Below are 26,975 nucleotides of genomic sequence, written 5' to 3' on the forward strand. Positions count from 1 at the left end.
GGGAGGGAGGGAAGGAGGGAGGGAAGAAGTGGCACAGGCTTGTAATTCTATAGCTAGGGAGGTGGGGGCAGGCAGATCCCTAGGGCTCAATGACCATCTTTTACTCTAGCCTATTTGGTAAGTTCCAGTTCAGTAAGAGACACTGTTTGAAAAAAAAAAAAAAAAAAAGGCAGATGACGCCCCCCCCATACACCCCAAAGCTTCACTTCCTAGGAGAAAAAAGAAAGGCTCCCTTTTCTTTCAGTCCTGCTGTTTCACTGTTGGCTTCATGGAAGCACCTGATCCTAATTTCCCACGAGGAATCTGAGGCAGTGATAAGCAGCCATGCACTGATTACAAGGAGCTTCTTGGACCGTGATATCCCAGGGCTCCTGAGCTATGGAAATTCTCTGGGCCTTCTAGCCAGGGCTAAGGGTGTTTCTGTGGCAAAGACAATTAACACAAGCCCCGGAGACAAAGCCAGCACAGCCAGTCACCCACAGTCTCCCTGAGTTTCGCTTAACACATACAGGAAAAGGACGCAGTTTAAGTTTAAGAACAAGAAGCGGCCGGAGCAACAGCGGCCTCTGGTGACTTCTGCTGTCACCCCGCTTCCATCAGTCTCCTGTTTATGGGATCTTCTCAGAACCCAAGTCCCTAGCCGCGACACTGAAGGGCTTCTCCATGGGCATGCCAGTCCTGGCCTGTCCTGGCAGGGGTGGTTACCTTCCGTTAGCGGCCCCTTGTGAGGTGTAAAGATGTACTGATTCTGGCCCAGGGACCTGAGACCTCAGAGTGCGACGGGCCTGACGCCCCTAGAGAGGCTGACTGCTTGCGCCTGATTCTGGGAGCACGAGGGCCTGGCTTGCTAGCTCCGCAAGAACGGTGTCCTTGTAGACCTCAAAACGACATTTCCAAGTGTTCTCTCCCTAGAAGTCCGACAGCAGCTTTGCTTTCTGAAGGACAGGACAGACGCGCTCCAGCAGGCCTAGGCCTCTGACCGGGCGCTGGCTGCTGTAAGCGTGGGCGACAAATGGCGTGCCCCGGGCCAGGCAGGGCCGAGTCTGTGCAGCTACCGGTGAAGGAGTCGCCATAGACTGACATTGCTGCGCCTTTCGCGGGACAATGGCGACACCCAGTGGTGGCAGCAGGAACTGATAAGCACCCATGCACTGATTTCAAGGATCCTGGAGTGACACTCTAACCAGGTCAAGCACACCTCCAGGTGTCTGCCAGTTACTGCTCTGTGGGGGAAATTACACGCTATAGCAGTGGGGATGTCGCTGGTGTGCTCCACTCCTGGAGCCCTGTGATCCCCATTCCATCATCGTGTTCCCTGGTCATTTGTCCCTCTTGCCTTGGCGTTGGGGTCAGTCCCCGGCGATCCTCGACTTGTGACTGCCCCCCCCCCAATTCTGTCTCTATAACACTGTCTTCTTGGGTGTCAGTCTGTCTGACTCCTTTTCCTGTAAGGACACTAATCCTACCGAGCCCACCTTGCCACAATCACTGGCAAAGTCTCTCTTCATGAGCAATGTCACGTTCACAAGTACCAGGGGATAGGACACCGACAGGCCCTTCGTGGAGACAAACAAACACCAGGGGATAGGACACCGACAGGCCCTTCGTGGAGACAAACAAACACCAGGGGATAGGACACCGACACGCCCTTCGTGGAGACAAAGAGACACCAGGGGATAGGACACCCACGTGTCCTTCACGGAGACAAGCAGAACTCATAACAATAACAAAGGGCAATTGGTTTGTGCGCAGGGCTCAGATGGCCCCAGGAAAGGGCAGCAGGTTTACAGTGTTGATTTGATACTTTACTCACTGCGGAGATGGGCTTTCTTCTCCCATGGGTTCTCCCTTTTATTGGTCCATCGGTGATGCTCTGTGGTCACGGTAATGACTGTGTTTACTCCAGGCTTAAGTGTCTGTGTTTCTCCCTCTCATATTAGGTATAAAATGGAATATTAACTTGGAATATGGCCTCTCCCTCTTGGGCAGTGGTGAGGCCATTAATGTCAGAATAAGTCAAGCCGACCTTGCCTTTCTGCAGAAGCTCACCCTCCTCTGCCTGTTCTTTAAGGCTCATCAGTCAGGCTTCAGCTCCTGGTTGTGGCTGCTCTTTCATTCTCAAACTCAGGAATCCCTGAGCTGTCAATCAAGCTTGATGCCTGTATCTATGTTTAGTGGTTTCTAACGCTGTCTTAAGTTCTAGATACTCCTTGCTAAAATTGAAAGAAAAAATTAATCTTACCTTGTGGATGCATGGGGAAATCTTAATCCATCTCATGCAATCTTTTGCTAAACATGAAAATGCAATGAAGACACAGCTGTTAGCGAATGATGCTTGTTGCCGTGGAGACATTAACTTTCTCATTCACAGGAATATCTGAAATTAGGGGATAAGAGGACAATGGGGGGGTGAATGTAATCAAGTACATACATTTGTGCCACGTCCACAGCAGTGACTGCCGTGTAGTGACAAAATGCCTCTGCGCTGGCTTTTGCCTGCTGAAGGATTGGGGTTAGAGCTTCTTGGAGCGAAGCCCCAGGTGGTCCCCCTGGCAATCAGCAGTCCAGAGAGGACCTGATGCCCTAGGCAAATCTCGTATCTGGAGATAGCCTTGAGAGCGAGCCCTCCTAACACCTTGCCTGAGCTTTCTCTGTATTTCTCAATTTTCCTGTTCACAGCTGCCCGCTTACCAAGAGATCAAAGTACGTCCTTGGCTTGGCTCCACTGTTCATTAAAGCAGTCCTTGAGGAACTGAAGTATGCCCCACGCCACATGAGCCTGGGAAACTTTATTATTTATGAAACAGAAGCGGCTAAAGTTGATATGTTATGAGGGAATCATCATAGTGAATCAGATTTAGAGAAGAAAAGGAGAGTTAGAGAAAATTCCCCTTTATGAAAAGATTAGCTAGATCTCAGAAGCCCTGGAGTCTTTATAGTAAGAAGGAAAGAAAGGAAATTATTGATAACATGAGACTAGTTTTAATATATTGGTATAGGAACTATCATGAGAAAATGAGAAAACTATTAGGGGATATGGAGCAAAGAATAAAAACTATATAGATGGAAAGCTAAACACAGGACCCTGAGAACTAGTCTCCCACGGTAGAAAGTAAATAATGGTGTGAGACAGAGTTCTAAAAGACAAAACAAAACTAAAAGTCCTTGCCAACATCTTGAGCACGGAAGGGGGAACACGTAGAAAGGAGCACGTAGAAGAAGCTCTATTTTGGCTATGCTTAGCCTTGATTTATGTCTGGAACCCTGAGTGGGGTGATGTAATGCACCTGCCAAGTTCTTTGATCTGTTTTGTACAAAAACTGAAGCTTTGCAGAAGTAAAGTTGCAGCAGATTTTCACTACACAGTGTGTCTGTCTGTCATTTCCCTTGCATCGTATCCTGACTATCCTATCCTTCACCCTGGTCCCCCGTGGGTGGTGGTCTCCGAGAGGGACGGTCCGCGGCACATTTGATGTATGAAACTGTGAAGAAGGGAAAGGTTTGGAAACTGCCCACAACCTAGAACAAATAACTTCCCTCTTGTCATATGCATATTCTAAATAAATATGAAGTCACCCAGAACTAGAACGACAATAAAATGGGTGATCTCCAAGTGTTGCTGGGAGCCCGAGCTGTCAGGAAATGCGTCTTAGAACCTGTGCTTCAGTATAGACTTCAAATAGGGCATTCCCAACTGTGGATCTGATACAAGCATGGTTGCCAGGTGCGTCTGGAGATTGAGCAGATAAGGATGAGCCAGGAAGAGACAGGACCAGTGAAGAGGGAGAAAAACCACGAGTGAGTGCAGTGTTTGTACAAAGAGGCGCGGCTAACGCTGTCACAGGCCTGTGGGAAATCTGATAAGGACAGTGAAGCAGTGGTCACTAAATTTGACAAAATGTTATTGCTGACTAGCAGTGCCCAGCTGCAGAGGGGTAGCAAGACAGCAGCAAGCTAAGGATATTAAGCGCCTTCCTAATTGTTAGCCATTTGTATTTCTTCTTTTCAAACTAGTTTAGAAAGTTAACTAGTTTATTTATAACCCAATAATTTGGAGAGGGGGGTTAGTGTTTATTTCTTGATTATCAACTCCCTGTCTGACACTGGCAAATATTTTCTTCATTCTGTAGGCTAGCTCTTCATCCTGCTGATTGTCAGTCAAAACTTCTTAACGTCAGATAATCCCGCCTGTCAAGCTCTTCTCTGCGCTAAAGCAGCCCTGCGCAGAAAACCCTTGCTATGCCTGCCCCTTGTGAGGATTTCCTCTATTTCCAAGTTTTAAATCTTATATTAAGGTCTATGATCCATTTTGAATTCATTTTCAAGGTGAGAGACATGGATATAGTTCCATTCTCCAAAATACAGAAATGCAATTTTCCTAGCACACCTGGGTTAAAAGACTATCTTTCCAACAATGTGGTCAGAACTATGTATTTCTGGGTCCTCTGTCCTGCTCTCTGACGCACGCATCTGTTCCGTGCTAGCACGTGTTTTGTCACTATAGCTCTGTAACGTAATTTGAGATCGGGGACTATAAAAGCTCTGGCATTGTTTTTTTCTGCTACAGATTGCATTCATAATTTGGGGGCATTTTGCGCTTCTATATGAATTTTAGGATTGTTTCTTTTTGGGGGGGGGGTTCGAGACAGGGTTTCTCTGTGTAACAGCCCTAGCTGTCCTGGGACTAGCTCTTGTAGACCAGGCTGGCCTTGAACTCACAGAGATCCGCCTGCCTCTGCCTCCTGAGTGCTGGGATTGAAGACGTGCGCCACCACCACCTGGCTAGGATTGTTTCTTGTAACTCTGTTACAAGCATCTGCTAAGCCTGTTTAATATTACTTATGTGTGTGTTTCCAAGGCTGACCACTTGGTACTGGATAACCAATTAGGGGCTCCTCCTGGGAAAGATTAATATTCCCTTCCTCAGTGGTTGTTAATTGCCTATAGCTCTTCATCTAGGGTTGGGCCCCATGGATTGGCTCCAATCACGCTGACCTATCAACTACTGTTGACATTGTTCACCTCTTGTTTTAACTTCCATATTGTTGAGATTTCATGGGAGGGGCTTTCCTGACATTTCTAGAAAAAAAGTCCTGTATATCTGGAAAGCAATTGCTGCAGCAGACTTCCTTTCTGGCTCTGAACATCTTTCTGCTCCCTTCCTCCGCGTTCCCTGAGTCTCAGGTGTTGTGCTGTAGATGTACTGATTGAGGTTGCGTACCCATCAGAATTGTGACCAGTTGAGGTTTTCTGTAATGATCTTCTGAGAAGAGGCTTCTTTGACACGGGTGAAAGCTACACTTGACTCACGCTACACTGGCTCAGGAAGTGAGAGTGTTATCTGTGACTTCAGGAGCTGCAGGTGGTGGGCTGGGTTCGCAGGACCAGGCATGTTTGCCTCCTCCTGAGGAGGTCTTAAGTTCAATGAGACAGCTGTTGGCTTGGTTATTACCAAGAGAGGTGGCACCTGCCACTTTCATATTTGGTCTTCTTATCCATAAGCGTACGAGACTTTCTTTTACTATCTTTTTTCCCTTCGGAGTGATGAAGTTTTGTTGTAGATGTCTTTTACCTTCCTGGTTAGGTTTATTTCTCAGTTATTTGGGATTTGTGAGGCTATTGTGGATATTACCAACCTCCTACCCCAACATTCCTTCAATGAATCCACTACCAGGAAGTGGAAAAGCTACTGTTTTTTTTCTCTGGATTTTGTATCCTACTACTTTGCAGGTGTTTATAATGGATAGCTCTTTACAAACAGGACCGTGCCGTCTGCAAACACGCACAATTTGGTTTCTTCCTTCCCTGCTTGTCCTCTAACATTTTCATGCTCTAAAACTTCAAGCACTATATTGTATGAGAATGAGTATCTTTCTGGGGGAAGTGGCACACACCTTTAAACCCACCAGAAGGCAGAGACAGGAGGATCTCTGTGAGTTTGAGGCTAGCCTCCGTTACATATTGAGTTTCAGGACAGCCAGGGCTATTTACTTCTCTGTTCTGACTATTCAAAAACTCCTAGTTACTTATGCAGTCAACTTTTTCCTAAGTACTTCTTCTAAATCACTAGAAGTTAGCCCTTTTACCCAACTACACCCATGACTTAAATTTTCTCCATTCCCAGAAATGTATACGTTTTTCTTTGTTTGTTTTTTGCATGTATATTTTCCTAGAGTCATCAGGGAAGAGGGAACCAAAGCTGGGAAAAATGACCCCATCAGACTGCCCTGTAAGCCAGTATATAGAGCACTGTCTTCCTGACTTCCCTTCATAACGGACTGGGAGCTGTGAGGTGGGATAAGCCCCTTCCCCTTCAGTCTTTTTCACGGCAGCAGAAAGCTAAGACAGGAGTGACTTGGCCTACAAATGTCAATCAGACCCTGTTAGCTGCAAGTGCTGCTGTTCTCTGGGGTCTTTAATAAAAGGGTTGCTGAAGTCTGTCAGCACCTTTTGCTTCACATATTTTGCAGGTCAACTTTTTGGTGCCCGCTGTCTAGGATTTCTGTCTCCTTAATGGACTGCCTCCAACTCCCTTGTGAGATGCTGCGTATGCCTGTAATTCTGGTATACAAGAGGCTGACATAGAAGGCTGGTAAGTTCAAAAGTCAGCCAAAATTTTATGCAGTGAGATCTCATTTAAAAAGGGAAAAAAAAAAAAAAGAAAAAAGAGCAAAGGCAGAAAAAAAATATAGAACTTCCCCTTCTCCCGAAATGTGTTCCACAAAGGAATTTTTTTTCTCAGTAAGACTGCCAATCTACTTCCTGCCTAAAATATTGCAAACTTCAGGTTAGCAAACAAGAACGAACAAGTCTCTTGGGCTGTTGAGCTTCTCTCAAACTTCATCAAGATGAAAAAGCTGATGTGGTCATACTAGCCATTATTGTAGAAACACTTACCTGCTATATACAGCCTTCTCGTCTCCGAGAGCTGGAAACCGAGATAACAGCTTCCCTCAGCCCTTCTGCCTCCACTCCATGCCTCGTGCCCTCCCTCCCAGCACCCATGACTCCCTAGAGGAGACAAGACTGAGGGCTGCTATTCCTGGGCTGTCTCTGGAATATCATTATTTCCCACCTCAAAATCACAAAGAAAGAAAAGGTCCATCTCAGGTGTGAAGATATTTAAAGTAATCAGGAACTCCTTCCAGATCCAAGGCACCCCTGAGCTTAAGGAAAAGAATGAGCACATATGATTTAGTTGGCTTTCTCTTTTAATCAAAAACATACTTTGTTACAGAGTTCTCAAGAAAGTTTCAACTATTTTATTTTTAGCCACAGACTTCAACCAGGCAAAAGTATATAGAAAGGAAGTAACTGAGTCTGCGGGCTTCCCTAAGAGCGCAAGCTCTGAGTAGCCCCCAGCGGGAGACAGAGCTGGGAGACCGCATCTGTCCCGGCACCTCCGCCACATCTCCCACACTGGACTCTGCAGCACGCCAGTTTTCATCACTATAGGCAGTCATGCTTTTCTCCTAAGTCACATGTCCGATGCACTGAACAAAAAACCCTCCACTTGGAGGAAGTTTGCAACTCCATAGTCAGCCTTTTAACCAATCCGAGCCCGTGAGTCCTTCTACCAATGACAAGCAGCCTTAGCAAGAGCAGCTGGTTTCGTCCCTTCTCCACCAGCTACCGCAGAGCTGGCCTCTACCAGGACTCCCCAACCCCCCACCCCTAGCCCACCCCCTAGAAAGGTTCCCAGGTCCTTAAAAATAACAAATTCAGTTATTATACTCATCCAAGCAGGTTGGAAGAGAACTCTCTGGAAAGAATGATCCAGCCAAAAGTTGTCTAATCAAAATGGATAGAAAAGAGGCAAAACTGAAGTGAATAAGCATTCACTGATACTGGTTTTCATAGCATCAATTAAAATATTGATACAATTCTGGAGAACTTCCTGTTTTGAGTGTAGAAGAGTTAAGCAACTAAAGACCCAAAGAAAGGACCTCTGATATCAGCAGGCATTAACAGGATTTCAATCCATTTTAGGTGAAGAACTGCCAGCACTCAGGAAGACAGTGTCACACATACCAACTTGTGTCAGAACGCCACGACTCAGAAGAGCCGTTAGACAGGCTGTGGACACAGACAACGGGAAAAGGAAATGGAGGCTCCCCCACTCCAGCTGTTCATGTTGAGCGGTGGACTCACTGCAGCCCCTAAAGTGGTGCTAGGCCTTTGGTTAAAGTAAGTCATAAGGACATATGTAACTACTTGTCCACAGAAGACCAGCTAATGAAAGATCAAGCCTGTCTCACCGAATAACTAAGAAATAAGCAAGAACCCCCCTCAAAGAGCAGAACAAACGGACAGAGCAAACACAAAGGGCTGCAAGGTGGGCAAGGTCACTTAAAAGCCAGAGCTGCAGGGCAGTCCTGGCCTCATTTCACAGGTGAGGCAGCAGAGGCCCAGGACACACTAAATCGTGAACCGTAAGTGCTACTGAGTCCAGAGCCATGTGTGCTTGGTTGAACAGGAACATGAACTCTGGACCAACTGAGAAAACATCTTAAACAAACTGTGTGAACACAAATGATTGTCTTCACCAAAATTCTCCTCGGTTCTTCCCACATTAAAAAAGGAATAAAAAGCTTCATTCATTCATTTTAAGTTTGATGCTAAAATCCCTGAAAACATCAGTCATTACATTAGCTACTCCTTGGGGCATGATATCAGACCCTCAATTCTCATAAAGGCACCTAAAGGTCAGAAGTATCTACAGAGGAAGGCGGCCAGAGTGGGGTTCGGAGGACACAAACAAGCAAGGACGCTTTTGGAAGCGGGCGTGTGCAGCTTGCTGATATCTCTAGCAAACAGTACAGTTCTTAGGAGCGAATTGTGTGGAAACTAAATCTTTCCAAACACTGGGGGAAAGGGAGGCTATGGGGCTATGAATATGACTTAATTCTCTCTGTATCGACCATATAAAACTCATCAGGAATCAGAGACCACTGGAAGCAATCGAAGCAATGCCAAACAGCAATGTACCAAAGTCCTTTTCGACGCCAAGAGGAAAGTGTCCTGGGTGAACACTACTAATTTCCCTCAACTGCTTCCCTCAGCTAAGCAGTTAGGACCAATGAATTAGAACACAATGAGAACACTAAGGAGGCAGACTGCCAACCACCCAAGAAGTAGTAGCTGTCAGAAAAGAAGATGAAGAGAATTCAAAACGAAAATATCCAAACTACAGCGGTCTTGGGCATTCAGAAAAGGCTACATAGTGCTGTCTGTCTCAGAGGCCCAGAGCCAGGAGAGAAAAAGAGAAGAAACAGGATACCCAGATATCCTGATTTGTTAAATAGCTCCCACCAACAAATGGCTAATTTTTAAAAGGTTTTACTCTTTAATAAGGCAAGATGATGAAAACCTTCACTCTTCAGTAACACCGAAAGTGTAGGTCAGAGGTTCTGCCAAGGACGCTGCTATGGATAAGGCCACTGGCTTTTTACACACCTCTTAATGTATCACAAGAGAAGAAATTGCTTGGTTATTAGAAGGGAAAACTGGGAAGGCTTGAGCAGGAGTCTTTTCTTTACGATCATGCGGAGGAGGATTCCAGGGGCTATTTACAGATCGCTGTGTAGCGAGATGAGTTTGTCCACTGGGGAGGAGCATCCCCCACCGTGCACTTAGGTGCACACTGCTGGTCTCCAGGCCCCACCTATGAGAGCTGTTCCGTGACAGGGCTCATGCTCACGTTCGCTGCAGTATCTAGCTCCCCTCTTCACCACTGTCTATCATGACGTAAAATGACAGCAATGCAGACAGCAACCTACACAAACTACCAAAAGGAACTCTGGCCAACTCCAAATAAAACTGTTCCTTCCAAGAGGTCTCAACTGGATGCAACAACAAATGGAAATTAAAAACAAACAAAACAACAATAACAAAAAACCCTAACGAGCGGCAATTAGCCAACTCGCAGCAGACCAGAGGCAAATATACTTCACTTCCACAGATACCTCACAAGTATTTCCGGAAGATTCCCTTCTCCAACCTGTAAAACCTCTGAGTTTACTTTGCCTTTAAAGTTGCCTACACAAACCACACCACTCCCTATAAAACTGGATTTTTAACTTTGAAATACAGCATAGTTAATCATGTGTTGCTGGATGTCCCAGGTATGTCCCCTACGGTGCCTTATCCTGTCTGTGAACCTGTACTGTTTATAGGAACTGTGGGTGTTTGAGGAGAAGCAAGTACATGGCAGTGGTTTATCATCATCTTTGTCCAGCAGGGGCAGTAAAGCAGAACAATTAAGGTAGACTCTATCCCACAAAAGAATCTACTTCCGAGCAAATAAAGGCAAATACCATTAAGGATTCCCTTTAACTATGCACAGAAAGGCACAAGACAAAAGTAGAATGGGTTTCAAACTGAGTGGGCCTACTTCATCTCTCACTCAGTTTCCAGTGAAATTGAATCTTAGGAGACTCTTGAGCTATGAATCAGAGACCAACACCCAGAACCACACCCACATCGTAATCAGACTCTGAAAACTACAGAAACTGTTTTATCCTAAAATGGACACAAAATTTTTAAGCTTAGGGAAGTTTTTTAAAGTCTTATTCATCAAAGATGGCAACTTCCAAGGAACAAAAAGAAACAGTTTACAAAAGCATAGGACAGTCACATTACAAGTATCATCAAGAACTAGGAGAAAATTCTATGGCTCTTAGTTAAAAAAAAACCAAGACAGGTGGCTTGGCTCTGAAGAGATACTTCTTAGCAAGTATTTCCCACATACTTTATGAAGATGATTAAACATGGAAACCTGTCCGTAAAGTAGAAAAGGAAGCATCAAGGTGTCCCACGGCATGGACAATGTTCTAGTCGGATGACCTGGATTCTTGAAAGTCTGTTACACTCAAACTCTCCCCTCTCCCTCCTATACCCCAGTCATAGTAAAAGGGATCTAAAGACAAACTTTCTAGACAAGGTAGCGTTTTATAATTCTGCCAATACAACGTTTTTAAAAAGTTACCTTAAACTTATACAGATAATAATTAGATCTGTAGCAAAAGTATTTATAAGTTCTTAGAAATGAGCCAGTAAAGAAGCTTCTTAAAAAACAAGGTGTGTAAGGTGGGGTGAGATTTCCACTTCGTCACGGCAGCAGTCAGGGTCTCTGGCTGCAGGACCTTGTTCACTGCAGCACAAGGAAAACGCTGTGCAAGTGTTTCCAGAGCTCAGACGCCTGCCGCACTGCAAAATTCCCAGGAACTCTCAGAGCAAGGCCTAAAAGCATCTCGGTGGTGATCCTGATTATATTCACACTATAAACCCCAGGTCTAGTTTCGCTACAGTAAAATAAAAATTCAGAAAATAACCAAGTCTACACATGATACATAATGTACATGGGAAAGTCCTGGTAGAGTGTGAGGGAAACCAGAGCTGTACAAGCCAACTGGCTGTTGCCTGTCATTTAGTAGAAGGTGTCTTGCCACTGAGATTGGACTCAAAAGTGCAAAAGGAAAGCATTTTAAAAACAAAACCTAGAATTCAACTTTGTATATTGAGACTCAGTTTTATTTACGCTACTAACTAGGTAAAAAGTATACATGTGTCTGTGGTACAGTCAATGCATCTGCAGCTTCTCTAGTTCAGTCTCTATACAAAGTCACTGCCGACTCATCGATGATGTCAAACAAAGGGCTTAGAATAACCAAAAGGTATAAAAAAGTTTGCAGTCTTGCCCCAAGATACAAAAACTGAATTTTAAACAATGTCAAAACATACATGATTTAAACAGTATATGAAAAAAAGTCACACATCAAATCAAGTACAAAAATACCCAAACTACCTATTACGATGTTTCCATTATTCTGCACAGCATCTAACAGAGAGTTTAGCAGTTTCCAAAACAGTCGCTGTTTTAGATGAAGCACTGCCACCTTGCAGAACAGTGGAGCATCAGGCGGAGCAACACTGTTCTTAGTGTTCTTAGAAATACAAAACCTTCTCCCTGGGAATTAAGGGCAAAGAAATTCCCCCTAGGCTTTTTTATAACCAACCATATGCCTAGAAATATAGAAGAATTCATCTACTGTTTAACAGGGCAAAAGTACACATCTTGATAATGGTCATCCATTAGGGCTAAAAAAAATCTGCATGGCATTTCTTTGACCGGTAATTGTAAAGAACTGTCACTATGCACACAGATTAGTGTTTTGTCTTGGGGGAAAAAAACCCTGAAGTCTGCAAGACAGTATGAATTTAATTCACCTTCACTGTTTAACTTGCAAAAAACATTCTGGATAAAAGGTTGATAAAAGGTTTTTAAAACAGAGTGAAGCTGCTTTCAGTAAAACTGACTCGCCCACGTGGCACTGGACATGGCGTGTCCAGCAATAACCTGCTCACTGAGTAACAGGTGAGCTGACTCTGACAGCTGCTCTGCAGAGGAACACACCAGTGTCCTGAGCATGAGCAGCTCTCGCACACGGCAAGGGCTGAGTTCCCAGCACTGGAGTGACTCCTTCATACATAACAACCAGAGAAGATTTAGTAAGAATTGGGTCTTCCTGATCTTCAAGCTCTGAGCCATGCCTGAAAAGTTTTAAAATAGAAAAAAAGTTTTAATTCAGTTTCTGTCTGCTAAGAGCAAGGCAGCAAACACATCTTCAACCCTTTATGAAAAGACAGAGCAAAACAACAATGCAATAGATCTTCAGATTATAAACAGGATTATATTTCATAGTCCACCACCCTGAAAATGGCTAGGGCGTCCGTGGTGAGAGCTCTCAGTCTAAAGGCTGCGGGTCTGCAATGGGCATGGTGTGGAGCACTTCATCGAGGAGCTGGAGAGCGCGGTGGAGGTGAATCTCAATCCAGCACGGTGTTTCCTTGATGCTCTGTCTCGGGTAATCTGGGCCCCAGCCTTTCACAAAGCTCATCCTGAGTATGCACAAGCGACGGAGGTCATCCACCCCGATGCCGGCAGCAGCGGACAGACCTAACAGAAGAAGTGCGGAAGGTGTCAGGGAGCAGGGTCATCTCTCTCCGTCCTCCCCACACTCTGTCTTCTTTATGTGTTTTCCTCAGCATACAACTTCTCTGTCAAAGTGTCAAAGGGTAGCTGCGGGTCTAAACTTATCAAGGGGACTGAAAATCTGGTTAGGACAGTTTACATTCCACGTATCTATTTCAACCGCCAGAGACCACACAATTTCCACAATCCACCAACACTTCACTCGTTTTCCTCTTTAGAAGTTGGGATAGAGGAGGAAGAACTGACTTCATTTGTAGAAGTCAGAGCATGCCATGGTCCTAAGAACCTCAGTGTCTAAGTGGCCACACTAGAATAAGCCATGGCTGATAGTCAGTCATGTACCCGGTCCCACTGAGACCCCTCAGTTGACTTGTGTCTGTCTCTCAGTTTTGAGATTATACATGAGGGGGGAGATAGATAAAAATAAGAAATTCAATACTAGTCTGAATTGATGTGGGAGTGTCATATCAATCTGTTGATTTCATTGGTTAAGCAATAAAGAAACTGCTGGCCCTGATAGGTTAAAAGATAGGTGGGAGAGTAAACAGGAGGAAGAGGAAGTGAGGTCAGACTCTGCGCTGCTTCCAGAGGGACCGGACAGCCGCCATGCTCTGCTCTCCCAGGCAGCTGCAACCCACGATGGACTTAGGCTAGAATCTTCCCGATAAGCGCACCTTGGGGTGCTTACACACATCATTAGAAATGGGCTAGTCCAGATGCGGAGAATTAGCCTGTAAGGGTTAGAGTTCATGGGCCAAGCAGTTCTTAAATGCATACAGTTTGTGTGTTGTTATTTCGGGCATAAGCTAGCCAAGCGGCCGGGGTGTTGGGGACGCAGCCCCACCGCTCCTATTTCAACACTGATTTCTTAAGGAAACAGAACATGTCTGTCTATAACATTAAAACTAGCAAATGTTTGGCTCCCTAATCTTTTTTAATTGAATTAGTGACTGTATCTTGTATATACCTAAATTGTAAACTCCTGAACATATGTCACAATAGACTGTATCTAATTTTCCAGTCAGAACATACAATCATGTAGTCAGTCCACATTTATCAATATTACCATGAGCCTAATGGGAGGAGTCTGTAATGAGCTGGGCAACTCCTGCAGGGCACTGCAGTTTCCTTAGCTGTGTTCAGCACACTGTTTCTCAATGGAGGTGTCCAGTTCTGAACCTGTGGTAGCTGTTCCCAACAGCACAAAGTCAAGATCTCAGTGATTTAATCCCCTGGCGGATGAGCATCACCAAAGAGGAGAGACCGAAGAGTGACAACCCCTTTATTGCCTGATGCCAATAGGATCCTAACCCAGCAAAGTGAAGATTCTTACAAATTCCTGTTATAACCCAGGAAAAAATTTTAATTTCTATTATTATTTACACAATTGATCAAGTGAGTAAATCAAGATTAAAAGCCACTATTACACTTTGGACAGAAAAATATACGTACTGATTGCTGGAGCTATTCCACCTACGGACCCGGGACCGGGGATGTTTCCTGCCACGGCGGCTGCCTGGGCAGCAGCTGCAGCTTGAGCAGTGGCCGCCTGCTGCTGCATCTGCCGGTGACACTGCCGCAGATCGAAGACCTTTGTGAAACAGAAGTCTGAGTTTAATACACCACCCCAGATTACATCCATCAAAAGCCAACATGTAACAGACTAACACTCAGAGTTCCATTTGCCTCTTATAAGAAATGAGTTAATTATGAAGTTTTTCAATCTCAGGACTTTTCCAAAGTACGCGGGTGACAGCACCCACCCGACAGCTCGCAGCCGTGTGTCCAGTCCCAGGGATAGGATGCCCGCTAAGGGCTACAGACAATCACGTGGTACAAAGACATACATGAAGACAAACCACCCCAACACATGAAATGATTTTTCAAAAGAAGTTTTAAATGTTTTTAGGCAGACGGTACAGCGTAGAGATCAGCAAGAGGTACACTGCACTGTCTACAAGAACCTGTGTACAGGGCCAGTGTCCCTAGCTTTCTGTATCAAATGAACAAGTAGGAAACTGCCCATCCTTCCAGAGCCAAACTATTGAGTTTTCTTTAGGCTAGAGAGGATAGCTTTGCCTTTCTGCCCAGCTGCATTGTCGCTACATAGGAAAACAGATATAGTTTAGTTGTTATATTTAGATTTACTTTAGTGCGTGTGTGTTTCTGTATGTGTCTGTCTGGGTGCATGCAATGTGTATGCAGATGCCCAAGACAGCTACAAGAGGGTGTCTGATCCCCTGGAGCTAGAGTTACATGTAGTTGGGAGACACCTCATGTGGGTGCTCAGAACCCAGCCTTGCCCTCTGGAAGATCAACAAGTACTCTTAACCACGGAGTCCTCTCTCCCGGCTTCTCACCCACATCTTTAAAAGTATACTTTAGAACCCAGAACATAGTAACAAAACTAAGGCTTTCTTCAAATCTTCCAGAGAAGGAATTTTTTTTATAAAAGGTAAACCAAACAAGTATAAGAACATAACTATTTTAGTTAAGTGATGGTTATATGGAAATTCATGGAAATGGTTTCTTTTTTTCTTTTTTCTTTTTTTAAATTTATTTATTAAATATTTCTGTCTCTTCCCCACCTCCGCCTCCCCTTTCCCTCCCCCTCCCCCAATCATGTCCCCCTCCCTCCCTCCCGTCCCGTGGGAAGTCCAAGGAAAACCCTCCTCTGTCCAGGTCTCGTAAGGTGAGCATCCAAACAGCCTAGGCTCCCATAAAGCCAATACATGCAATAGGATCAAAAACCCATTGCCATTGTTCTTGATGTCTCAGTAGTCCTCATTGTCCTCTATGTTCAGTGCGACCGGTTTTAACCCAGGCTTTTTCAGACCCAGGTCAGCTGGCCTTGGTGAGTTCCCGATAGAGCATCTCCATTGTCTCAGTGTGGGTGCACCCCTCGCGGTCCTGCATTCCTTGCTCATGTTCGCTCTCCTTCTGCTCCTGATTTGGACCTTGAGATTTCAGTCCGGTGCTCCAATGTGGGTCTCTGTCTCTGTCTTCTTTCATCGCCTGATGAAGGTTAATGTTCAGGAGGATGCCTATATGTTTTTCTTTGGGTTCTCCTTCTTATTTAGCTTCTCTAAGAACCCGAATTATAGGCTCAATGTCCTTTATTTATGGCTAGAAACCAAATATGAGTGAGTACATCCCATGTTCCTCTTTTTGGGTCTGGCTTACCTCACTCAGGATAGTGTTTTATATTCATGGAAATGGTTTCTATTTTCATGTTTGAAAATGTTTACAAATTTTTAAAGAGCCAGTTTTGTCCACCAATGAGTTACATGTGCTAAGTTCTTAACCTCCTCAGAGCCTAACCATAAAATAGGAATATTAAGTCCACATACTTTCATAGGGTAACTATACAGCTTGCTGCTAACAGATGTTACTGTTTTGCTTTAAGCCTTCCCGGTAGTCATCTTCCTTTCCAGAGGAATAAGAAAGACCTGGTAAGTCATTCCTCATCACAAAGAGAAGACATAATGAAGAGGGGCCAATGACACTTTATCTCCTTTTTTATGTAAGGACTGGATGTGATTTCAATAACCAACAACTTATGGGTAGCAAATCACCTCATTACCTGAGAAAAACAGCTACATTTTAAACTTTACTTCCCAAAATTCTATTGGCATTTTAGTAAGCTGTGGGAGAGTCCACAGAAAGAGTCCTAGGCTGTGAGAGAGAGGGCAGGAGAGGCAGAAACAAGGCTATATACTGGATCACTTTAGCTTCTGAACTGTGTAACTTGACTCCTATTTAAAACATAACTAATTCTTTAAATTTGGAATGCAGATAACCCAAGTACATGCTACCGTATCACCGAAAACAAGGGAAATCAAAGTGTACATAATTTTCTACTCAGTAATGATAGGTTTGGAACCAAGTCCATAAATTTTCTGACACTTACAATGTCTTAATCATGGTATTTAAACACTAACCATAAAGACATACAACAATAATACAATCTCTCCAAATAACAAACCATAATCCTATTTACTTATTCCTTAACTCGATACCCATTTTCTAAAAAAACAAGAAACAAAACATTTCTTAACTGGCACATCAGAAAACAAACCGAGAACATCCTTCTCTTAGGCTACAAGTAGAAAGACTGGTCAACTACAAAGTCCTGAAAGACTCAAAGACGAACTTGACAAGTCCTAGGGATCAGAATTCCTCAATGCCTAGAACAGAAAAGCTACTTTCTACAGCTCCCAACAGTTTTCTTAGACACTCAACTTTTCTACTGGGTTTGACCTTTAGAAGGTATTGTCTCGCACAGCCCAGCATATGGCAGAACCCTTTCCCATCTCAATAGCTCTGCACAAAGTGTCTTTTGTTTTGTTTTGTTTTTCAAGGCAGGATTTCTCTGTGTAGTCCTTAGCTGTCCTGGGACTCGCTTTTATAGATCAGGCTGGTCTCAAACTCAGAGATCCAGCTGCCTCTGCCTCCCAAGTGCTGAGATTAAAGTTGTGTGCCACCACACCAAGATCTCTACCTTACTTTTTGAAACAGTGTCTCACTGAGCCTGGAGCTATCAACCTACCTGCCACACTTGGCTTCTACACAGGTAGTGGGGATCTAACCGGAGATCCTAAAGCCTGTAGAGAAAGTACTTTGCCAACTGGGCCATTTTCCTAATCCCTACCCTATAAACTAGTTTGGTTTTTTTTAAGGTTTTTTTATTTATTTATTAAACATTTCTGCCTCCTCCCCGCTACCGCCTCCCATTTCCCTCCCCCTATGAACTAGTTTTAATGAAGCACAAATTACCAACTGTTTTTATAAATCAAGCCTTTGATGTTTTGCTAAAGTTATCTAGGTTTAATCCTCATACCTTATAGGAATTTCATAGTTTTATGTTTTATATTACCTATATACAATCACTTTTTAAAAAGCCATCACTAATCAGGTATAATATACGTAATCCTTTTGGGGGAGTGTATTTGAGGGAGGTTTCACTATATATTCCTGGCTAGCCTGGAAATCACTATGTAGGCTGGCCTAGAATTCAGAGCCCTTCCTGTCTCTGCCTCCCAAGAGCTGGACTAAAGGTATACAGCACCATGCCTACCCCATACGTAATCTTACTATCTAAACATAGAATAAAAAAAAAATGCTTAACACTCCTCCCTGTCCACCATGAATCATGAAAATCAACCAAATAATCTTAACATATGGGGACAGTACAATTATGTTGTAGAGTATCAAATACACAACTGAATGCATAGTACACTAGTGGCATATATGTCAAGAAACCCCAAAAATGAAAAATGATGACGTGATTCTGAGGATATATATGATGCACCAAACTTCATCAAACCTTTTCCAGTAGATCATCCATGTAACTACAATACTAAGACTGGAAAACAAAATTTTCAGTCGAGCTATACATTTATTGTGTCACTTACTGGCTTCACACAGTAAATGGCTGACTATACACACAGCATGTCTCTCTTAGTGAGTGGTAAAATAATGCTACTGTTGAAATGGTACCATCTTCCATTCAGAATCATCTAAGTTGTTGATAGAAGCAATTCAAAGGAACCAAAGGTTGTAAATATTCCTTTTAGCATAGATCCAAAAAAGTATTTCTGACCCATCACTTCTAAGCTAATGAGCAACTTAATCATGCTTTCATTTATTTATTATCATGTTTTCTGTAGTTCCTCTTGATTACAAACTCATTATACAACACACGTGAACATAACATTGCTTCAGTATATTATCTTTCAATCAAGAACCAAAATTTGATTTTTTTTTCCTAAGGCTTAATTGAATTAATATCAGCCTGGAAGGCGAACACACAGTGGTATAGTATGTACAATGCTTGAATATTAAAACTGTACAAAGGATTTATTAAGTTACCTGACCTAAAGCTAAAGATCACAATATGGGGCTGGAAAATGGTGCAGTGCTTAAGAACACTTGTTATTCATGCAGAGGACTAAGGTATGAGTCCCAGTACCCACATGATTGCTGTGGGACAATGGTCTTGTACCCTGTAAAGATTTGTCACTTGTATTGGTTTAATAAAATGCTGATTAGCCAGTAGTCAGGCAGGAAGTATGGGCCAGGCAACTAAAACAGGAGAATTCTGGGAAGAGGAAAAAGGCTCCATCTACAGACACAGTGGAAGCAAGATGAGAATGCCTCACGGATAAAAGGTACCAAGCCACGTGGCTAACACAGACAAGAATTATGGGTTAATATAAGTTCTAAGAGTTAATAAGAAGCCTGAGCTAATAGGCCAACCAGTTTATAATTAATGTAGACCTCTGTGTGTTTCTTTGGGACTGAATGGCTATGGGACACGGTGGGACAGAAACCTCCACAACACATGGTAAGCTAACAACCACCTGCAAGCCCATTTCCAGGTGACTCAACACCCTCTTCTGACCTCTGCAAGTACTAGGCATACATGTAACATACATACATATGTTGGCAAAACACTTACACATAAAAAATAATAATAAAACAATAAGCAGGGGGCTGGAGAGATGGCTCAGAGGTTAAGAGCATTGGCTGCTCTTCCAGAGGTCCTGAGTTCAATTCCCAGCAACCACATGGTGGCTCATAACCATCTGTAATGAGATCTGGTGCCCTCTTCTGGCCCACAGGGATACATGCAGGCAGAATATTGTGTATATAATAAATAAATCTTAAAAACAATAAGCAGATGATGGGACTAAATTAAGCTTAATGGGTACGTAACACTTTTCAATCTAGCTCCATATAAACAGCTTTTAGTTTTAAAAGCATCTCCTGCTTCTTTGCCCCAATATGTATATGTTCAAAAACAAATTGATTCAGTATCAGAAATGCTAACAGAACTGCTATGGGATTTCACTTCAGACCCACTAGTGCTGATGAAAAATAGGCAAATTGGAACCTTCACTCACACACACTCTAGTCGGAATATATGGTTTTTGTAAAATGGTCTAGCAGATTGTCCTAGCCAGGGTTACTATTGCTGTGATGAAAGACCATGACCAAAGCAACTTGGGAAGAAAAGGTTTATTTCACTCACAGTTCCATATAGCAGTTCATTATCAAAAACAATGAGGGCAGGAACACAAACAGGGAAGGAACCTGGAGGCAGGAGCTGATTTAGAGACCATGAAGGGTGCTGCTTACTGGCTTGCTCCTCCCGGCTTGCTCAGCCTACTTTCTTTGAGAATCCAGGACTGCCAGCCAAGGGATGTATCACCCCAGTGGGCTGACTCTATCACTAATTAAGAAAAGACCCTACAGGCTTGCTCTACAGTCTGATCTTATGAAGGCCTTTTCTCAACTGAGGTTCCCTTAATTAAAAGGATGACTCTAGCTTGTATCACATTGACATAGAAATGACCAGCACACAGATCTTTCAAAAGTAGAAGTTACTTTAAAATCTGGTGGTTCTTGGATGGTAAGATCTACCCTGGAGACAATGCATGCCTTGGTCACAGGACAGTGAAATCAAGCTAGAATTGGGCCAGGAGCTCTGTGTTAGAAGATGCCTGGCGGGCAACTGGAGGAGAACTGTCATCAACACTGTTACTCTGAGTACAATACTGCTGACACAAGACTGACCACACAGGCAAAACATGCCTATTGCTGCAACAGTGGCAAGCTGGTTATAGAAGTAGCCAACCACTTTCTCATGAAGTTTGAGACAAGCTCCACAGGGGAATTCATGGCCGGTTCTATAAACCTGAACAAGATCCAGCAGCTGGGGAAGGCCAGAGGCCCTAGTGGAGAAACCACTGCTGTTTTCTAAATGGACATAATATGCCCATCAAGTTGCCTTCTAAATACTTACATTGACACCTACACATTAAATGCTGCCGTCAGCTTCATTCAGAAAAGCTTTTCGCAATAATCAGTGGCAACCACAGAGACCCATAACTGATCAAAGTGCTGAGAATTAAGTGAGTACTAGATGCTATTCATAACTGGACATCTATATTACCTTCTCCAGTCATCAGGGAACAATGCTATAAAAAGGAGGAAGTGATGAGGAAGGCTACCTTTTGAGCACCGACATGGCTGATAAACCCACAAGAGCTGCAATCACCTGCACAAGATGGCCACATGACTGAGCCCATCAATGCCCTGTCATTGAGGAGGGAGAAAAGGGGCTCATGGGGCCTCAGTTTTACATAGTTAATGCTTGTTGAGATATTTATTCAATGATATAGCCACTGTTAAGGCACATATGCTTCTGTAAACCAATCCTAAACTATGTCACATCTAAAAAGATGAAAACAGATCACCTATATGTATGAAAATGTCACAGTTAAATACATTATTACATATAATTAACATATTCTAAAAAATATGGGTCTTCTTTCTAGAATATTCTAAAATGGTTTGGTGATGACTATATAATTCTGTGAATACACTAAAAATTACTGAACTGAATACTTAAAATGGATGATTTGTATGACATATGAATTACATTTATCTCAATAAAGCTGTTGAAAACCAGAATTCCCAGGACTAAAACACAAAATATAACAGACCCTACACTTCTGGAGGTAAAAGGAAGATGACTGGAGAGATGGCTCCACGGCTAAGAGCACATACTGCTCTCACAGAACACCTCATGGCACATCCCAATCCCCTGTACTCCAGTTCCAGAGTATCTGATGCCCTCCCTCTTCTGACCTTTGCAGACACCAGGAACACATACACGCAGGCACTCATACACACATATAAAATGAAATAAAGAATAAAAAAGTCCCCTCCTTAAAAGTGAAAGAACAAGACCGTATTAAAAAAAAAAAAAAAACTTGCTTCATTTAAATTTTAAAAGTAAAGTGTAGTGGAGCACACCTGTGCCCCAGAGTCCACCATGCAGAAGCAGGATGGTGAGGAGTTCAAGGCCATCAACATGGGATACAGAAAACTATATCTCAAAAACCCCAAAACACTAATATTTGTTTACCTTGTTTTAATTCAAAGGGAAGTGTCTCTCTATGTGTGTTTCTCAGTGTGCAGGCACTTCTTCCAGGGGCTCACATTATCTACATAGGGTTCACTCTAGAAACAACATCCCTGGGGACAATCTACCTAGGCAACAGTAACAGGAATATATATTTTTCACTGCTGCCAAATGAATTAGCAAATAAGAAAATATCAGTAGTTCAATTTAAGATTTATTTATACCCATCTAATAAGATTATTCTGAAGAGCATAAAATAGTTGCTAAAAAGAAAGAATTCTTGCCAGCTGTGGTGGCACACATCTTTAATCTCAGCACTCAGGAGGCAGAGGCAAGTGGATCTCTGTAGTTTGAGGCCAGCCTCGCCTACATAGTGAGTTCTGGTATAGCCTGTCTCAATAATGATGATGATGATAGTAGTAACTTAGACAGCTAAGAGGACAAAGTAGGATGTTGTTTTAGTGCCTAATATTCTGTCCCACAAGTTGTTATCTACAGCTCATTGAAAAAAAAGAGAGAGGGAGGAAGGGAGGGAAGGAAGGAAGGAGGGAGAAGGAAGGAAGAAAGGAAAGGAGAGAGGGAAAGAGAGAGAGAACCTCACAGCAGATAGCAGAAACTGAAGACAAAACTCTGTCAGCCAAGATTGTAAGAGGGTAAAAGACAGAATCTGGCTATTTGCAGTGTGAAAAGGGACAACAGTCAAAACTCTCAGGGACACAACTAGGCATCTGCCAATGAACCATACAAATAGTTTGACAGTCAGTTCAGATATGCCCTTAAATGCAAATACTGCCCAAAACAGAGGTATCAAAGAAATGAAGTCAATGGAATTTAATCCTGTGAATACCCGGAGATAAAAACTCAATTTCCCCAAAAGAAAAAGTCTCCCTATCTCCTAATTATAAAATCTGGTTTTAAAATGTGGATTCCAGTGACAGGCAAAATTGCCCTATAGGGAAAAGTAATGGCAGGAAAAGTGGTTATTAGACTATAACTGGCCCCATAAGCTCATAGGGAGCCAGAATATTAGGAGGTGTGGCTTTGTCAGAGGAAGTGTGTCACTGTAGAGTGGGCTTTAAGGTCTCCTATGATCAAGTGACTCTTTCCCGTTGCCTAAAAATCAATATGCAGAACTCTCAGTCCCTTCTCCATCACCATGTCTGCCTGAGTGCCACAAACCATGATGATAAGGGACTGAACCTATGAAAACTGTAAGCCACCCAATTAATTCATAAGAGTTGCCATGGTCATGGTGTCTCTTCACCATGCAATAGAAATCCAAACTAAGACCATATATAGATAGACAGACAGACAGATAGATTTATTTAAAAAGTAATTCTTTCAAAACAAATTTGTCAACCAAATGAAATTAAGCATAAATCATATAAATCCAATGCCACTAAGAGATCAGATAAAGCCCTGTGTGATCTAGCATACCATTTACACTGGATGTAGTGTCTTATGTTTGTAATCCTGGGACTCAGGGAAGGGCAGGGCAGAGGGAAGATGATCAGCAGTTCAAAACCAACCTTGGCTCTTAACAAGTATAAGGTCAGCCTGGGCTACATGAGACCAGTTAACAGGTATAAGTCCAGCCTGGGCTGCATAAGACCCTGCCTCAAAACAAAAACAAAGAGCAACACAAATGAACTATGAAAATTCCTTGTAGTAAAGGTTATAAATACAAATAAACTTCTAATAGAGTTTTCTATGAGCAAACTACATAATGATGCAACTGTTGTGAAATTATCCATGTCAAAATTTAATAAAGTAAGGAGAGATCTCCAGAAAATGTGTTTTATACTCAAAACACACGCATATTTTGTTATAGTGGTGCTTTTGTTTGAGATAGGATATCATAATGCAGCCAAGGCTTATCCAAAATTCACAATATATACAGCCCAGAATGGCTTTGAGCTCATAATCCTCCTGTATCCTTCTATTGAATGTTCCCATGACAAGACTGTCTCACCACCTCTGACCAGAACAGTTTCCAATCCTCGCACCTCCATTTCCAGGCTTCAACAAAGAGGGTTTAAGTCTAAAATACTCAAATAGACATGTAACTGACCTTTATATATGCACTTGGGTAGATCTTATGAACAGCGTCGCCAGGTGCTCGTCCAGCTTCTCTGTCCAGGTAGTAACTCTGCACAAAGACTGCATGGTCACTAAGGCACCTGACCCAAACATCACCTTCACCTTTACATTCCAACTGCACACCTTTGCCTATGTGTAACCTTAGGGAGGAAAGACACAATTACATTTCATCTTAGGTACAGGAAGTTTTAGTTTAGGTACATAGCAAGAATAAAAAAATATAATACAATAAACAAAATATTGCCACTGCAGGCATCTTTGTTATTTCCTTTTTGTATATAACTAATATATATATATATATATATATATATATATATATATATATATATATATATAAACAGATACAGTACTTACTATATCAGAAGCACTTAACACAAATTTCACTTAACCCTCACAACTCAGTAAGGTAAATTCTTTACTTTTTAAAAAGATGTATGTGGGGAGCTGGAGAGATGGCTCAGCGGTTAAGAGCATTGCCTGTTCTTCCAGAGGTCCTGGTTCAATTCCCAGCACCCACATGGTGGCTCACAATCATCTGTGATGAGATCTGGTGCCCTCTTCAGGCATGCACACACACAGAACATTGTATACATAATAAACATATTTAATAAATAAATAAATAAAAAGGGGTGTGTGTGTGTTAGAGGGAGGTGCCCATGAAGCTCAGAAGTCATCATCAAATCCCTTGGAGCTAGTTAAAAGCAGTTGTGGGTGCTTGGAACTGAACTCCAGTCCTCTGGAAAAATAACAAACACTTTTAATGGCTGAGCCATCACTCCAGCCTCATAAAATTTCTATTTTTATAAGGAAACTGAGGCTTATGTGCTACACTGCCCAAATCAACAGCCACAACACACAGCTATTTAAAATACACTTAAAATCCAGCTATCAGTCACATGAACCATATTTTAAGTTTTCAAAAGCCACATGTGGCTAATGGTTACTGAATGGGATAGTACAGACAGAAATAATAAAAATATTAAACCTTGCTGTTATTTATAACTTTAAATTTAGTAAACACCTACAATTAAAGTGGAATGCTTACAAGTTCTAAATATTTAGAATGACCTTTATTCCATTATTTTTAAGACTCATACATAGAAAAATAATAATCTTGAGGAAAAGATAATGCACTATTTAATTATTTTTACTCTTTAAACGTACCTTGCTCTCTCAATAGCTTCTGTCCTGTGGACATTGGAGAGCTGACCCAAGCAAAAGCGGTCTCCTCCAGAAGGATCCACATATCCATCCACAGTTACAATAGGGCAGCTTGAAGGGACCTTAAATGTCTCTCCTACCTGAACATCCATTTCAAAGTAAGCAATGGAACACCAATATTCAGGAGCTATAGAAAATAAATGAAAAAGAACACTCATCCATGCTGCAAAGATATTAGAGGGGGGGGGAAGGTACTTTCATCCACAAAAACAAACCTAGACAAAGATGAAGGAAAGAGGAGTTAGAGAAGCACATAAAAGAATTGGATTAAAATAATGTAATACACTTGAAAAATAGTGATTTCATATTTTATTTGCAGCTAGTACTTACACCTTGATACTCCAAGAACTAAATCATCTAAAATTAAAGAACACAAGAAACCACCAGATCTAGCTGCGTGGTAATGACACACACCTTTAATCCCAGCACTCGGGAGGCAGATCTCTGTGAGTTCAAGACAAGTTTGGTCTACAGACTGAAAGGAGAGAGAGAGAGAGAGAGAGAGAGAGAGAGAGAGAGAGAGAGAGAGAGAGAGAGAGAGAGGGCAAGGGAGGGAAGCAAACAAGCATATTCTAAAACAAACTTTTCTATCATGATAGTTCATTTGATTGCACATCTGTTCTGTTGTCTGAACTTCGTTTTTGACAAGTACACTAATCCTAAAACATAGTCTATAGTATGTTTTTACAGACCCCTAATTAGGAGAAAGCACCTAAATCAGTCGACATACTCCTGCTCATACTTAAGACCTTTGCAGAGCTGTTTTATACAGATTCGTAATTGTGTCTCAAAAATCAAAGGTCAATTGCCCAATGTACACATATCCCATTTTTAGAAGTCATTTTAGTGAACTAGTATGATATATTCATTTAAAACATTTTAAATGACGAGCAGGGGTGGGGCTAGGAGAAGAAATAATACTTGGTTTGAATTGCAAATACAGAGAATTATTTCTGATTTTGTTTGCATTATTAAAGAAAGTTTGTATACATGTAATCTGCTTAGCTCTTCTTTCACAATTTATTTAACAGATATATGTGAGCTTCTAGGGAATTTTCTTGGCGCTGTATGCAAAGCAGCAAACAAAACCATTCACAGAGGTTCCTCAAGTGGGCAAATGAGCAAACAAATGAACATGGAGCCCAGGTCATGACAACACTGCAAAGGTAATCAGAATAAGGGGAGAAGGAAGAGAGGGAGTGGAGAATGGGGTGGAGGAGGAACGCTATGGAAAAGAAGGTGACTGGAAGGAACACGTCAGTTTACAAAGTTGAAGGACATTCTGTCTGAAAACTCAAGACCTGAATGAAAGTCCTATACTGGCCCCAGAGGAAGAACTTCTGAGAGATTAGGGAGTAAGAGTTTTGTTGGCGTTGTGGGCATGCCTTTGTGTGCCTGACTAACTCCTCGTTGGAAAGTGCACTTTTGCTTGACAGGATTTTGCCCAGCAATTAGGTACCTTTATATATTAGCTACTTCTCTTATTGCTATAGCAAAATACCTTTTTTTTTTTTTTTAAAGCAACTTAAGGGAGAAAGGGTTTATTCTGACTCACAGGTGAGAATATAGCTTACCACTGCAGAGAATTGGGTGACTAATCTCTTTATTAACTGCTGCTGCCACTTGTCTGTAGGTTCAGGCTCACATTGTTGTTGCAATGGCATGTTTTCATATTTTCCTACTCTGCTTTTTGTGCTTCCTGTAGACCTGGATGAGAGCTGTGAGCAG

General features: G+C 42.5%; 1 protein-coding gene across 3 annotated transcripts in view; it reads right to left on the reverse strand.

Annotated features, from left to right (window-relative positions):
* Positions 1 to 7,193: 7,193 nt before the first annotated feature.
* Smad4 (SMAD family member 4) overlaps positions 7,194 to 26,975 on the reverse strand; it is a 57,695-nt gene continuing 37,913 nt past the window's right edge. For 2 of the 3 annotated variants that reach the window (XM_050151718.1, XM_050151719.1), the window contains exons 9-12: positions 25,191 to 25,374; positions 23,998 to 24,166; positions 14,447 to 14,585; positions 7,194 to 12,958 (exon numbers count right to left, since the gene is read on the reverse strand). In XM_050151718.1, the coding sequence (XP_050007675.1) occupies positions 12,747 to 12,958; positions 14,447 to 14,585; positions 23,998 to 24,166; positions 25,191 to 25,374 (704 nt within the window). In that variant the 3' untranslated portion in view covers positions 7,194 to 12,746. The remainder of the gene's footprint in view (positions 12,959 to 14,446; positions 14,586 to 23,997; positions 24,167 to 25,190; positions 25,375 to 26,975) is intronic. The other variant, XM_050151720.1, reaches the window with a different exon arrangement.

The sequence above is a fragment of the Alexandromys fortis genome, unplaced genomic scaffold (assembly GCF_014885135.2).
Source record: "Alexandromys fortis isolate MF-2015 unplaced genomic scaffold, M_Fortis_MF-2015_v1.1 scaffold_71, whole genome shotgun sequence".
NCBI lineage: Eukaryota > Metazoa > Chordata > Mammalia > Rodentia > Cricetidae > Alexandromys > Alexandromys fortis.